Here is a 14,411-nt window from a genome sequence, read left to right on the forward strand (position 1 = left end):
AGCAATTTTAAATAATAGAAACAAAGCTGAAATACCACACTTTAAGACATGATACAGGACACTGGTAATCAAAACAACATGGTTCTGACACATAAACAGATTTGAAGATCAATGGAGCAGAAAAAAAGCCCCAGAGGTGAATCCACACATCTGAGACTGATGTTTACACGTGAGCTGAAAGCAACCTAGGCGGCAAGAATAGTCTCTCCGACAAATGGCGCTGGGAGAATTGGATAAATGCCCGCATAAATAAGAAATAAGACCCTTACTGTTCATTTTATACAAAAATCAACTCTAAATGGATCGAGGATCTAAATGTATGATTGGACACCACCAAATTGCTGGAGGAAACATCAGAGACACTTTGCAAGACATAGGCATAGGCAAAGACTTCTTAGAGAATACCCCCAAAGCACAGGCAGTTAAAGCAAAAATAAACAAATGGGAGTACATCAAGCTAAGAAGCTTGTACTGCAAGGGAGTAAAAAAAAGTGAAAAACAACATAATGGGAGAAAATATTCTGAAAATACACAACAGAATAAGGGCTAATATCTAGCATTCATAAAGAACTACAGAAACTTTACAACAATGAAATAAACAACCCAGTTAGGAAATTGGCAAAGGACATGAACAAATACTTTTCAAACAATGAAATTAAAAGGGCTAATACCCATGAAAGAATGCTCAGATTCTCTAGCAATCAGAGAAACATAAACAAAAGCTATAGTGAGGTTCCACTTAACTCTGATGAGAATGGTCTACTTACAGAAATCAGCCATCAATAATTTCAAGCTAGGATGTGGTGGGAAATGGTACCCTAGTCTATTGGTAGGGATATAAACTAGTACAACGTCTATGGAAGTCAGTATGGAGATTCCTCAGACAACAGAAAATAAATCTACCATATGACCAGACATCCCAATATTGGGAATGTATTCAAACAAAATGTGATCTGCCTATGAGAGAGGTACCTTCAACCTGTCATTTTAAAAAATTGCAGTCATGACACACATAAAGAGCAGAACACTGGCGTTGAGACTACAGCTGAAGAACTGTGTTATTGTAATATACAGGGAACAATGGATAAGGGAGTTGGGGTGTGGGAAGAGAGGGAAAGGGGGAAGCCCTATATCTACAAAACTGTAAAATAGAAAATAATAGTAATGATGATAATAAAAATAAACCAAAAATTACAGTCATTGGGGCTGGTGCGATTGCTCAACTAACATCCAATCTGGGCACCAACTCATGTCCCAGCTGCTCCAGTTCTGATGCAGGTACCTGCCTGTGACCTAGGGAAGTGGTGGAAGATGGCCCAATGCTTTGGGAACCTGACCTATGTGGGAGAGCTTGAAGAGGTTCCTGACTTTGGTCGGCCCTGCTACGGACTTATGGCCATTTGGGAATAAATCTGTGGATGCAAGACCTTTTTCCATGTTTGTCCTCTCTGTAAATTTGCCTTTCCAATGAAAGTATACACATCTTTAAGAAGAAAAGTTGCAATCATCATGATGGTAGGAGAAATAGTAGAACTATAACTTCTTTGTGCCAATGATTCTCATTGACAGGATACACATTGCGTCAACTGACAAAATTTTGAGGAATAGTTTCCACTGTGCTCTAAATCTTACTGCATCAAGATTTCCAGGCAGCATCTGTGTGCATGTGTGTATATGTATGCGCAGATTACACTGTTAATTGATCATAACAATGTTGGGTAAGCCTCCATTGTTGGAGTTCATAGCAGTCTACCAAGACATTTTTCTCCCATCTTCAGAGTGTCATGCCTGTGGATTTGAATCTGATATGTGTGACTGGACATCAGAAGCACCTACTGATCATGTGTCCTGGATGCGGACAAGAGCAAGCGACATTCCCACATTAGAATCCGCACCTCAGCAGGATCACACTGGTCATGATGAAGGTACTAGAGGAAAATAATGTGTTTTATGTGTTAGTTTTAGAATTCTCCTTCATTGGAACAAGACACTAATGAACATACTGTAAATCTTCTGCTTAAATATATCGTAGTTCAGACACTTCTCAGAATAGTTAATTTCCCCTCTCTCAGCTGCAGCCTTAATTATTATGACTTTTCTCTCTCATGACCTGTTAGGGCATTTACATGTAAAACTCACAGAAGTCTAAGATGCCTCGCTGAGTAGGGGTTCCTTCCAAGTTTTTTTTTTTTTTCGTCAGAGTTGTCCACACTTAGTTTGTTTTAGGTTTTTTAGTTGAGGAACTGATGCCCACAGAGATTTGCAGTCTTGGCTTTTGGCACTAGTAGAATGTGATACTCTGTCTTCTTGACTCTCTCTAATCCTGCAACAGTGATGAACGCTGTGACCTCAGTTCTCTAACGGTCTGTAAGGAGTTGTTAATGTTATTTGTCCAGATTTTCTATTAGTCTGAAGGACAAAGTAGCATAGTTCCCTACCACAAGACTTTACCTTTTTCGAGAGAATTAGACTGTTTCCTGCCTTTTGAAACGTTAAAATTGATCAGAATCCATGCTGCCATAACATGTTTATGATTTCAAACTCCATTCTTTGAGATGTTTTATCTTGTCTTTAATCACTCCGATTTTTGAAGTTTTCTTTGTGATTATCTATTTGTACGCCAGAGACCAAGTGCAAAACTCACAGTGCTATTTTGATCAAAACCCCCTTTTTTTCTAGGAAATGAAAGTTTCTGTTAAATTTGTAGTTCATGCACAGTAGAAATAGTTAACTTATGCAGGCATGAAGTATTTCACACTTTTTGAATAATGAAATTGTAAAAAAGCTGGGTCAGACGTGGAGCAGCTGGAGCTCTTAGCATCCCAGGTTAACAGAGCGCTGACACCTAGAAATAACTGTGCGTCTCTGCATCCGTCAATATTGGTGCATGCAGGAACAGTTTAATAGTTTCTTGAAAGTGCTAAGTATCAGATGAGTAAAAAAGTTGACAACGTTTTTGTGTAGTACACAATCTATAAATGCAATTTATCATTCCATGTTATTTGACAGTAGCATCTTAAATTGTCTTCAGATTTTAAATAAAATTTTTATATCTTAAATTTTAATTTTAAATTTTAAAAATGTGTTGAAAATCCTGTAAGTCTTTTCACAGAATAGCTAAAGAACAAATTGTTTGTGGAAGAACAAAGAAGAATTTTTTTTTTCAAAGCGGAATTCTTGATTAGAGAAAGGTTGCATTCTGACATTTAAGTGAAAATGTTAATATTTTGGTAGGGAAAGATTTTTGTATTTGTAGCTTTTTTTAAAAATAAAACATAGTATCATGACTGTTATCAAAGGATTTTAAGGATTAAACATTTGAGAAATCACACATGAAAATGAAAGTAGTGTTTATACTTGATATAACCCTTTTAAAACTTTATATATTATAAATTATTTGTAATTCATTCTAGGGTTGGAAATTTTCAGAAATATAATTTTGTTCAGATATAAAGTAGATAATTGCTTTCCTAAAAGATGTTTCTTTTGTTTTTCAGGTTACTATGTATATGTTACTGCTAAGCATGCTTTTACTCTTAGCCAGTTAGACAGCAGGGCTGATCTAAAGAGCTCTGTGTATCACTGCTTGGGCAACAGCTGCCACTTTCAATTCCATTACTACATGGAAAACAGTATTTTGAGAGTAAGGTTGTATAATAATAAGGTAAGAAAAAATGTGTCATAGTCTCATTTATTGAATAAATGAAATTTATGTTCTTGATATCCTGGCATTTCTGCATGCATTTCCAGCTATATGTGTGCTTTATGTATCTTCATTTTATTCACTATAGTTTTATTTATTTGTGTATTTAAATATCCAATTATTTTTTTTGAAGAGGCACAGTTAGAAAAATAATGAGAATGGGAAAGTGAGAAAGAGATCTGCCAAATGATTGCCTTCCCAAATGATCACAACTGCTGGGGATGGCCCAGGCTGAAGCCAGGAGCCAGGAACTTCTTCCGTATTTCCCACCTGGGTGTAGGTGCCCAAGCTATTAGAGCATCCTCTGCTGCTTTTCTAGGCACACCATCAGGGAGCTGGATTGAGTGAGAGCATCTGGGACTTAAGCTGGTGCCCATGTGGGTTCCCAGCTTTGAAGCCAGTTACTTAACCTGCTATGTCACAGCATTGGCCCCATCAGTGCATTTTCATTTATTCATTCATTTATTTTTTAAAAGGTTGATTTCTTTTTTTAAGATTCATTTATTTTTATTTGAAAGGCAGATTTACACAAAGATAGAGGAGAGAGAAGAAAGAGAAAGAGAGAGAGAGAGAGAGATTGATTGATTGATTTAGCTGGTTCAACTTCCCAAATGGCCGCAATGGCTGGAGTTAGGTTGGTCCAAAGTCAAGAGTATGAAGCTTCTTTTGGGTCTCCCATGTCAGTGCAGGATTCCAAGGCTTTGGGCCATCCTATACTGATTTCCCCGGCATACTAGAACAAAGCTGGATCAGAAAAGGAACAGGTGGGACATCAATCAGTGCCGAGGTTAGCAGTTGAGCCATTGCACTGGCTCCTTGCTAAATTTTTAAAGGCTTGTAGTTATTGATAAAAAACAAATTAAGCATTTGCTTAAAACCTGACACATCAGGTGAAGTGACAGTTGTGATGATTATACTAGTACTACAACCAATTCAGTCATTTTAACCTACTGTTAGTTGAAGAAAATCTGCAAGTGGGAAAATATCAGACACAGGGAGTTTCTATTGAGAATGATTTTTACTTATAGATGGGAAAAAGGGAGTGATAAGGTAAAAGATAGCCAATTCTAAAGTGGAACAAATTTGGCAATAAGTACAGGGATTCTGACAAAAGCAGAGGACAATAGTAAAAGGATACAGGTTAGTTTTCTGGTCTCAGGATGCTTTGTTCAACTTCTACATGAAACCAGCTTGATATGTTTTCAACAATTTTCTTAATCATCTGTACTTATTGGATACCACTAACCACCCAAACATATTAGGTTCTCCTGCTTTGCTTTCTTCTAAAGTTTTGAACATCATCATCATTTAACCTTGGACATTAGAATGTTTAATATCAAGATACTTGAAAATTCAACAACAGTTTTCTTCCTGGTCCAATCACATCATTTCTGTTTTTTCTTTATTGTGTTATTTTCATTATCGAGTCTTTCTTCAACTCACTTTTTCTTTCACTTTTTCCTTGGACATTCACAAGGTCTTATGCATAAAGTTGGATAATACTCTCATTGCAATGCCTAATAGTTACCTTTCTTTTTTTTTTCAAGATTAATGAATTTACTTTTCTTAAACTAAAATTGCATTTATCAAAATACACTATTAGCAGAGTGAAAAAGCCCACGAATTGAGAGAAGGAAATTACAACACAAATATATGTTAATATTATTGTACAACAAAAAGGACAAGTAAATGGCATTGAAGGGAGCAAGAACATAAGTTTGTACCTTATATTCTAGGGACAGTAAATAGAGAATCTCCCATTGGGAATTCTTACATTTAATTTCTTTTATTTATTAATTATTTTGCATTATGTGACAGTTTCATAGGCTCTGGGTATCACCCCTCCCCACGCCCCTCCCCCCTGGTGGATTCCTCCACCTTGATGCAGTATTACAGTTCAAATTCAATCAAGATTCTTTCTTTGCAAACATATACCAAGCATAGAGTTTAGCTACTTATTGTCCAGATGGGTTGAACAGTTTCTTGGGGAGACTATTTCTGGTCTGAAGTTAGAGCTGGTAGAATATCATCCCAGTCAATTAAGAGTCCCAATATAACATCAACAGCAATTTGCAACATTATGGAATTGACATGGTTTTGATTAACCAGTATGTTAAAAAAATGCAAGTTCTTAATCAAATCCTATGATTAGCTCATTGACATTTCAATTTTAGTTTATATACAGGACCGGACCGGCTGCTATATACCTTAAAATGGCTATAAGGTACCATTCAGCTGTCTCGTGTCTATTTCATTTTAGTATTTAGCCATTTGCTGTGTTGAAGTATAATTTTGCTGATCTTGATAATCTAGACTGGCTTGTAACTCTAACAAGACATTTGTCAACAATTAAGGTGTAGAACATTTTTTTTTGGGGGGGGTGTGCAGGAAAATCCTCAACACCATGGTGAGGAGTGACTAATCTTTGTGTCCCACCCAGCGAGGCATGAGCAAATCCACGCCAGCTCTTTCCTGTCAGATTCCAAGCTCTACTTTTTGTTGTTTGTCTATTTATTTTAGTTTTTTTTTTTTTAGTTTGTATGATTGTTTGTTTGCTGTGAGGGGTTTTCGAAGCGATCCCGATGGTCATTGCGAGGGAGTGTGGGGGTCCAGAGCCAGAGCCAGGCTAGGACCAGAGAAAGCTCTCCTCCCTGGTCCCGAAGGACATTTGTTGTTCTTCTGTTTCTGCGGACTGCTCAGGGCTTCTGGTTGTCTTTCTGATGACGTTGGTTTCTGCACAGTAGTGTTTGGACTTCTTCCATCCCCTGCGGAAGCTCCGGTTGGGGGTGGGTGACCTCAGAGTACTCGGCCTCCTTGGCAGTTGGGATATAGTCCTTGTTGCTCGTATTAATAGTTTGTGGTAAAGGTCTGGGAGTCTTCATGGTTGGGATCCAAGCTTCCTTCTTACCACCTGCTCCACTCAATACAGTTACCTTTCTTACTGGAATGAGGTCTCATATATCTAACATCCTGTAACTGTGTTAAATTTTGTAACAATTTTAAAGTACTACTTGGGAATTCATATACATCAGATACACTTAATGCAGTATGCTAAGAGAGAAGGCCTAAGATTGAAAATGAAACAAAAGAAAGCAAACAAAGGAAAAACCATCTAGTAGCTTCCTGTAGCATTACAAACTTCCCATGTTCATGGAACACAACTTGATATCTGGAAAAAAAATTAAGCTTTAGAGATACATTATAGTACTCATGTCTCTATCATTTTTCCACTGATTGTCTCCTGGGCCACATAAACTAAGCATACAACATCAGATGAGAAAACATTTTATAATTTTCAATTTCAAACTTTAACTGAGGTGTTGTGAAAAAGCCTCTGGAGTAATTTAGTTAAATATTCCTTAAAACACAAGTTCCTAAAAGGATTCTTTTTATAGGCAAGTAGTTAATGAATGTTAATTTTTATATTCAATGAGTATTAAAACTCAATTTCAGTAGAAATTTACTGATGCAAGGGTACTTCAGGAAGTTAATGGAAAATAAAAAGTCAAAGATTAGTTCATTTTGATGAAAACCTTTTTGGAAATCCATTCATGGAAAAGGTTGTCGGGCCCAATACATTGGCTTAATTGGCTAATCCTCCACCTGCAGGCACCAGCATACCATATGGGTGCTGGTTCACGTCTTGGCCTCTCCACTTTCAATCCAGTTCCCTGAGTGTGGCCTGGGAAAGCAGTAGAAGGTAGTTCAGTGCCTTGGGATCCTGCACTCCCATGGAAGATCCAAAATAGATTCCTGCCTCCTGGTTCCTGGCTTTGCATCAGCTCAGCTGCAGTCATTGTGGCCATTTGGGGAGAACCAGGAAATGAAAGATCTTTCTGTCTGTCCTATCTGTAAATCTGCCTTACCAATAAGAACGAATATCTTTTTAAAAAGGTGTTCAAAAAAGTTCATGAAGTTAATATAAAAAACAATGTATGGTAGTCAAAAGTTTTTGCATCACAGTTGATGTGGTGATGTATTAGGCTAATCCTTCACCTGTGGTGCCAGCATTCCATATGGTGGTAGTTCATGTGCCAGTTGCTCCGCTTCTTATCCCGCTCCCTGCTGATGGTATGGGTAGGCAGTGGAGGATAGCCCAGATGCTTGGGCCCTACAGTCATGTGGGAGATGCAGAAGAACCTTGTGGCTTCCAGCTTTGGATCAGCTGAGGTCTGGCCATTGTGGTCATTGGAAGATGAACCAGTGAATGAAAGATTCTCTCTCTCTGTGTAATTTTGACTTTCAGATAAAAAGAAATAGATCTATGTTTTTCTAAAGAAAGGGTGCTTCAATAACTTTTTGCACCAACACAAAATCTTTTATTTTTAATTTCTAATAACTTTTTGAAATATTCCCATATATGTTGTAATCCTAAAGATTATTTTAACCTGACCTGAAAGTAACTGATGTATTTTAAAAGTTTTAGTGCAAGAGCATAGAGTTATGAGTTAATGGAAATAAGTATTAGTTTTTTTCCATTGACTTTGGGGTAACACAAGAAAAGAGACAAAAGAAATAGTCTTAGATACCACATCATACAACAAGAACACATTTATTAAGAGTTTTTGTCCCATGTTATGAGAAAAGAAGATAATACTAGAGAACTGGTCTAGTATATTAGCAAGAACCAATTGGACATACAATTTGAATAATGTTGGCCAGTGTTGGATTTGTTAACTTTTAGCTTGTATTCTGCACAATATCTTCTCTTCTGACACTCTATTTTCTATCCATTGTACATAAAACACATTTGTTATTGATGCAAATTTTTCATTAAAGTATATATAAGGCACAATTGACATTTTGTTACAAAGCTAAAATAAACCCCAGAATTTTAAAGATTAGTCCTCATGAAGATGGCTCATTTACAACTTCTGTGAATAGAATGCTCTTCTTAGACATATCCACAAGGGCATTTGAAAAGGTCTGTGGGAAAAGAAATTAAAACATATGTTTATTTTGGTGCAAAAACCACTGAAATCCATGAATACCTTTTTTCATAATTGCATTTCTCGTGACCTTTTAAAAGATCCCTTATATGAATGGATTCCAAAGTGTCCCAACATCAAAATGAATGTTTCATTTAAATGCATGTTCCACAGATCTGCTAAAGCACCTTCAAACAAATTGATATAAATGTGAGCAGGTAAACTAAGATCTATCCAGTAAGAATGGTACAAGTATATTGTTGTTTTCAGAAGACATTAGGAACTTGAGATGTGGAAGACAAGTTGTTAAATAGAATATTCACTTTTCAGAGTAGGCCTTGTATAATCCAAACTGTTGGGTTATATCTGCATTCATTGACTATAAATAATCATTGCAACAGACTGCCTCTTATCCTTCAGGGATCATACGTATCAATGAGCCATTGGTGGCAGGATGACCATTTTGTGGCACATTTTACATATTTTCTAAATTCCTGTTGTGTTCTGGGCAAAAAAAGATAATTGAGACAAAGAAAACATTGTCTTAAGAAGTGTTTTTTTGAATGTTACACAGTTTTTAAAGCTCTGCTTGATGGAATATCTGTTTGCCAGATTACATGGTCCTATCCTGGATTGCAATAAAAACTGGTTTTAAAAGATACTGGCAGGGCACGGCACAGCAGCCCAGTGGTTAAAGTGATTGCCTTGCATGCACTGGGATCCCTATTGGTGCTGGTCTGTATCTGAGCTGCTCCATTTTCATTACAGTTCTCTGCTTGTGGCCTGGGAAAGTAATAGAGGATGGCCCAAGGTCTTCAAACTTTGCACCTGCGTGGAAGACCTGGCCTCTGGCTTTGGATTGACTTAGCCCGGGCCATTGTGGCCATTTGGGGAGTGAACCAGTGGATGGAAAATCTTCTCTCCTTAAATCTGACTTTCCAATAAAAATCAGTCTTAAAGTTTTCAACAGTCATTACTTCGATACTTCTGATTTGTTAAAAGGGGGAAGGATGTTTTCTCATTTCTTAAGAGATGGTGATTTAACATTCTATTGTAAGATAAAACTGCATTTTTACTTTTAAAAAGATGTGTTTATCTGAAAGGCAGTTACAGAAAATTGTGCGTGTGTGTGTGGTGCAGGGGGTGAGGGTGTGGGGAGACAGAGAGTAGTCAGAGAACTCCCATCTGCTATTTCACTCCCCACATGGCCAGAGCTGGGCCACATTGAAGCCAGGAATCTCAGGTTTCACCTGGCTCTCCAGTGTAGGTTACAGGTATCCAAGTACTTGGGTCATCTTCTGATTTCCCAAAATGAAGCTGGAGTGGAAGTAGTAGAACCAAGAAGCAGTCAGCACTCATCTGGAATGTCTGTGTCACAGATGGTGGCTTAACCTACCGTGCTACAACACTGGCCCCAAATCTACGTGAATGATTCCAGTGTGGGGAACAAAGCCATTTCTACATTTTTCATTTATTGATTTTCAACATAACATAAACTAGAATATCACTAGAAATATTTTTTGGGGGGGATCAGTTTCTTTTTTCCCCTGTCACCCTTTATCACTACTTATCAGACAAGAAAATTTGGTGGAAAAATGTATATTTTGTAAGCAGGATTTCATTATCTTAGTATATGAAAAGATATTTTAGTTTGGAAAGACCGCTTCACTTTTCAGAAAAATGTAAACACATTTCTTCTCAAATAGAATAGAGGAAAATCAGGTAGTTAATTATTAAAGAACAGCGTAACTCAATTTCCATTAAATGAGTATCGGGGAAGTGATACATGCAGTTTGCCAAATTGTCTTACTAAAAGTATGTGCAGGCTATGAATGTCTGCACGTAAGTTGCGTAAAATGTAACTGGAAGAAAAATTAGTGCATCTCTCAGCCTTTTCTAGCTAATGATAAATGCATCCCCGATGGGCCATGGGGACTTCAGCTGCAGATGTATCTATCTGATGGACACTGTAGTGGTGATGAAGGATATTGTGACAGATTTAAATTTCTGAAATATTTAGTACTTGAAAATTCAGAGTAGAGCTTAGAGGGTAAAAGACTAAATTGGAAATTGATTTATTCTTGGAAAAACTTGTGTAGGAATGAACTTATGTAGGAGTGAAACTGAGGAAAGCAATAAATGCTTAGGAGAGTGAAAAATCTGGTCATATGTCATCTGAGTCTCAACTTACATGTCACCTTCCAAAGCCGCTTTTATATCACACTAGCAAGCAAGTAAATTGAGCCAGTCTTGCACATCAACCTAAGACATATTTATGTGTTCTCAGAATGCATAAACATTGTTTCCATGACCAATACATGAATACAGTAAGAATCACTGCATCTTATAGGTAAACATTATGAGCCATTGGGTCTGAACTTCCCAGGAAATGTTAAATTATGTTAAGTGTTTGAAGTAACTAAAGAAATAGTAGCACAAAAACGTGGTCATAAATCATAAACAAAATAATACAAACACATTTCTGGAGTACATTATAGGCTTTTATTATGTTTTACCTCATAGCACATTATGACAACTTTGCATGTAATTTACATGTGGAAAAATTGATCAGTATACAGGAGCACATATAGCATTCCCTTGAAGGTCTAGAAAAGGCTTTGATTAGAATGACCAGAAGAGATCAACTTTAGGATTATAATTTCCAGAAAATAATTATACCATTTGTAAGTTTACAATAATTTTTTTCTTGGGGAAAATATTTAATAGAATTTGAGATTATCCAAGTGGGAAACCTGGAGGGGTGAGGGGTGCAGGTTCCTGGCTTCAGATCAGCACAGTTCCAGCCATTGTAGCCATTTGGTGAGTGAATCAGTGAATGGAAGAGCTTTCTATTTCTCTTTCTCTCTATAAATGTGCCTTTTGATTGAAAACAAGTAAATCTAAAAAAAAAAAAAAAAGAAATTGAGATTGTACAGAAGATACACCAGATAGCATTTTTATCTTTGCATCCAATACTTGCCTGTTACTTCCCTTGCTTTTAAAGCATCTGCAATTTATATGCATTTTTTTCAAAGATTTATTCATTTTTATTACAAAGTCAGATATACAGAGAGGAGGAGAGACAGAGAGGAAGATCTTCCGTCCGATGATTCACTCCCCAAGTGAGCCGCAACGGCCAGTGCTGCGCCGATCCGAAGCCAGGAGCCAGGAACTTCTTTCTGGGTCTCCCACGTGGGTGCAGGGTCCCAAAGCTTTGGACGTCCTCAACTGCTTTCCTAGGCCACAAGCAGGGAACTGGATGGGAAGTGGAGCTGCTGGGATTAGAACCAGCGCCCATATGGGATCCCGGGGCTTTCAAGGTGAGGACATTAGCTGCTAGGCCATGCTGCCAGGCCCAATTTATATGCATTTATATAAATACATATATTTAAATAGAAAAATGATATCAGCATTAACATTTGAATAATTGATATTATCAATTATTATTTAGTTGTATTTGTTTTTGAAATGTAGTACTTTATTTCTTTGATTCTATTCAGATTTTTTGCTATCTTAATTCTCTGTAACCATTAAGAAAAAGCAGCTTTAGTTTTTGAATGTAAAGTCATTTTTTGCTTTTGTTTTTAAGAAGAGTTTTTGGATTTTCATTCTTGCAGTCATTACTTTAGATTTCTTGGCCCTGATCATCATACAGCTAGAGAATTAAGAGAGCATTTGAGTAAATGTGAGAGTAGAATTTGGGGAACGAGTCATGTTTTTTTTTCTTCATCGAAGGAAGAAGAAATATTTTGGACATACAACACATCAACTCACAGCAAGTGGGTGAAAACAGATGTGTTAATACCAGATTATCTGAAGATATTTCAGGTATGAAAAGAAAAACATTTTTTAAATCTTAAGATTAGCTTTTACCTTTTAGTAATGAATTTATCTTCCACTGCTAAATTTAGAAGAATGTTTTTAAGGATGGAAGGTATTGTATGTAGGGAAAGCGATTGTCCATTTCTTTTGCTCTTCATACTGCCCCTATTCAGGTACAGTTGCCCTGAGTCGAGCAACCATTGTGTGTCACTGTTAGAGCTTACTCATTCTCTGGGTTCTCTGTCCCAGCACTCTCCAGCACCATGCACTGCACCTAGGAAGCATAGTATTTATGAAGCTGATATATAGTACTGATGTTCAAATTCAATGGGTTATTTCCAAATGAATGTAGTAATTCATGTTTTTATAATGTTCTGGTAACTCCCTACATATTAGGGTATGTTTGAAACATTTACGAATTACTTAGTGGAATGCAGTCTTAAAACATATAACTCATTGTAGCTAACATATGGACCCAATGTTCATCAACTGCTGGCAGAATGAACAAATTGTGGTATATACACATAATAGAATACTAAACAATAAAAAATATGGTCCTATCTTTCTCAAAAAAAAAGGGATGTAATTGGAGATCATTATGGTTAGTGAAATAAGCCTCTCCAAAGAGAAAATATAATATGATTTCTCTGGTTTATAGTAACTAATATACACCGTATATTAGTTAAAATTATAAAAATGTGTATAAACAACATTGACATCTTGTTATTTAATTTTTTCATAGCCCTTATATATAGTCTTAAGGAACAATGGTTTTTCTACTTACTGCTTGAATTCTTTATTTAGTGGAGGGTTAAGTCTGTGATTATAAAGTAACTTGAAAGTATATAATTTTAAAAGTGTAAAGAAAAATACGGAGGAGGGAAGGTAAGAAGGAGGAATAAGGTAGTGTTGAAAGTATTGCTATGCTGTTAAAACTGTATACAATGAAATACATGAAATTCTATCACCTTATGTAAATGACAATAGTTTGAAAAAATAGCAAGGTTTTATGTTGCATATCGACTTGTTTATAATGTGACATTGATTGGATGAAAGAACTTGAAAAAGTTCATGGAAAGTCCACCTTAAATTTGTTGAGGAAATTTTAATTTTATTTTTGGGGCAGAGAGGGAGAAACAGAGAGCTTCCATTGCAGTTTTTACTCATCAACTTCTGGGAGCATGGAACTCAACCCAAGCCTCCTGTGTGGGTAGCTAGGACCCAAAATTTGAGTTATGACCTGTTGCTTTTCAAGGTGTACATTAGCAGGGAGTTGGGAGCAGGAGCATGGCCAAATGTGACCCAGTCCCTCCAGTGTGGGATGTAGCACTTTAATTACTGCACTGAAGAACCATATCACATGATCTATTTTTGTTCTGTATTTTATTTAGACAATTAAAAACAGATGTTTTCAGGCAGGCACAATTAAAAGAAAGAAAGCGGCCATTTTATTATGCATTTTATCTTTCTTCTTTGTAACCAAGCAGCAAGGGGAAAAAGCATTTGCCCTTAGTTTACAAAACTACGCCAATACATAGTTTTCTTCATATAATAACATATATAATAAAAACAATCTCATTGTAAATAAGAGAAATTGAATGGTGGCTTGCACATTTAAGAAGACAACAAGCTGTTGAATTATAGATGAATAACCCTTTCTGCCTTCATCTGATACTCTGAGATTTAACCATCAGTTAAACCAAGTTGATTGTTCAGCACTCGAGCTAATTCACATTCCCTGGTTTTTGCCTAAAGCAGAGAGTAACTCAGAAAGGCAGTGTTCTCTGCTACTAATTTTTGTCCACTTATTGTACTTTGCAACAGTCAGGAATTCTGGAGCCCGCTAAGCCGTCTCTAGCAGTAAAGAGGGGAAGGCAGGGAGTGAATAGATTAGAGGAGGGTAAGAATGGGAGGTCCTGCCTGGACATGATTCACACTGTCCACACTGTGTATACTGG

At 36.7% G+C, this 14,411-nt stretch overlaps 1 protein-coding gene across 1 annotated transcript in view; it reads left to right on the top strand.

Annotated features, from left to right (window-relative positions):
• Positions 1 to 14,411, top strand: part of MALRD1 (MAM and LDL receptor class A domain containing 1) — a 172,286-nt gene that overhangs the window by 31,386 nt on the left and 126,489 nt on the right. The window contains exons 7-9 of the mRNA XM_058669699.1: positions 1,779 to 1,925; positions 3,498 to 3,664; positions 12,367 to 12,459. Of these exons, the coding sequence (XP_058525682.1) occupies positions 1,779 to 1,925; positions 3,498 to 3,664; positions 12,367 to 12,459 (407 nt within the window). The remainder of the gene's footprint in view (positions 1 to 1,778; positions 1,926 to 3,497; positions 3,665 to 12,366; positions 12,460 to 14,411) is intronic.

The sequence above is a fragment of the Ochotona princeps genome, chromosome 10 (assembly GCF_030435755.1).
Source record: "Ochotona princeps isolate mOchPri1 chromosome 10, mOchPri1.hap1, whole genome shotgun sequence".
In the NCBI taxonomy this organism is placed as follows: Eukaryota; Metazoa; Chordata; class Mammalia; order Lagomorpha; family Ochotonidae; genus Ochotona; species Ochotona princeps.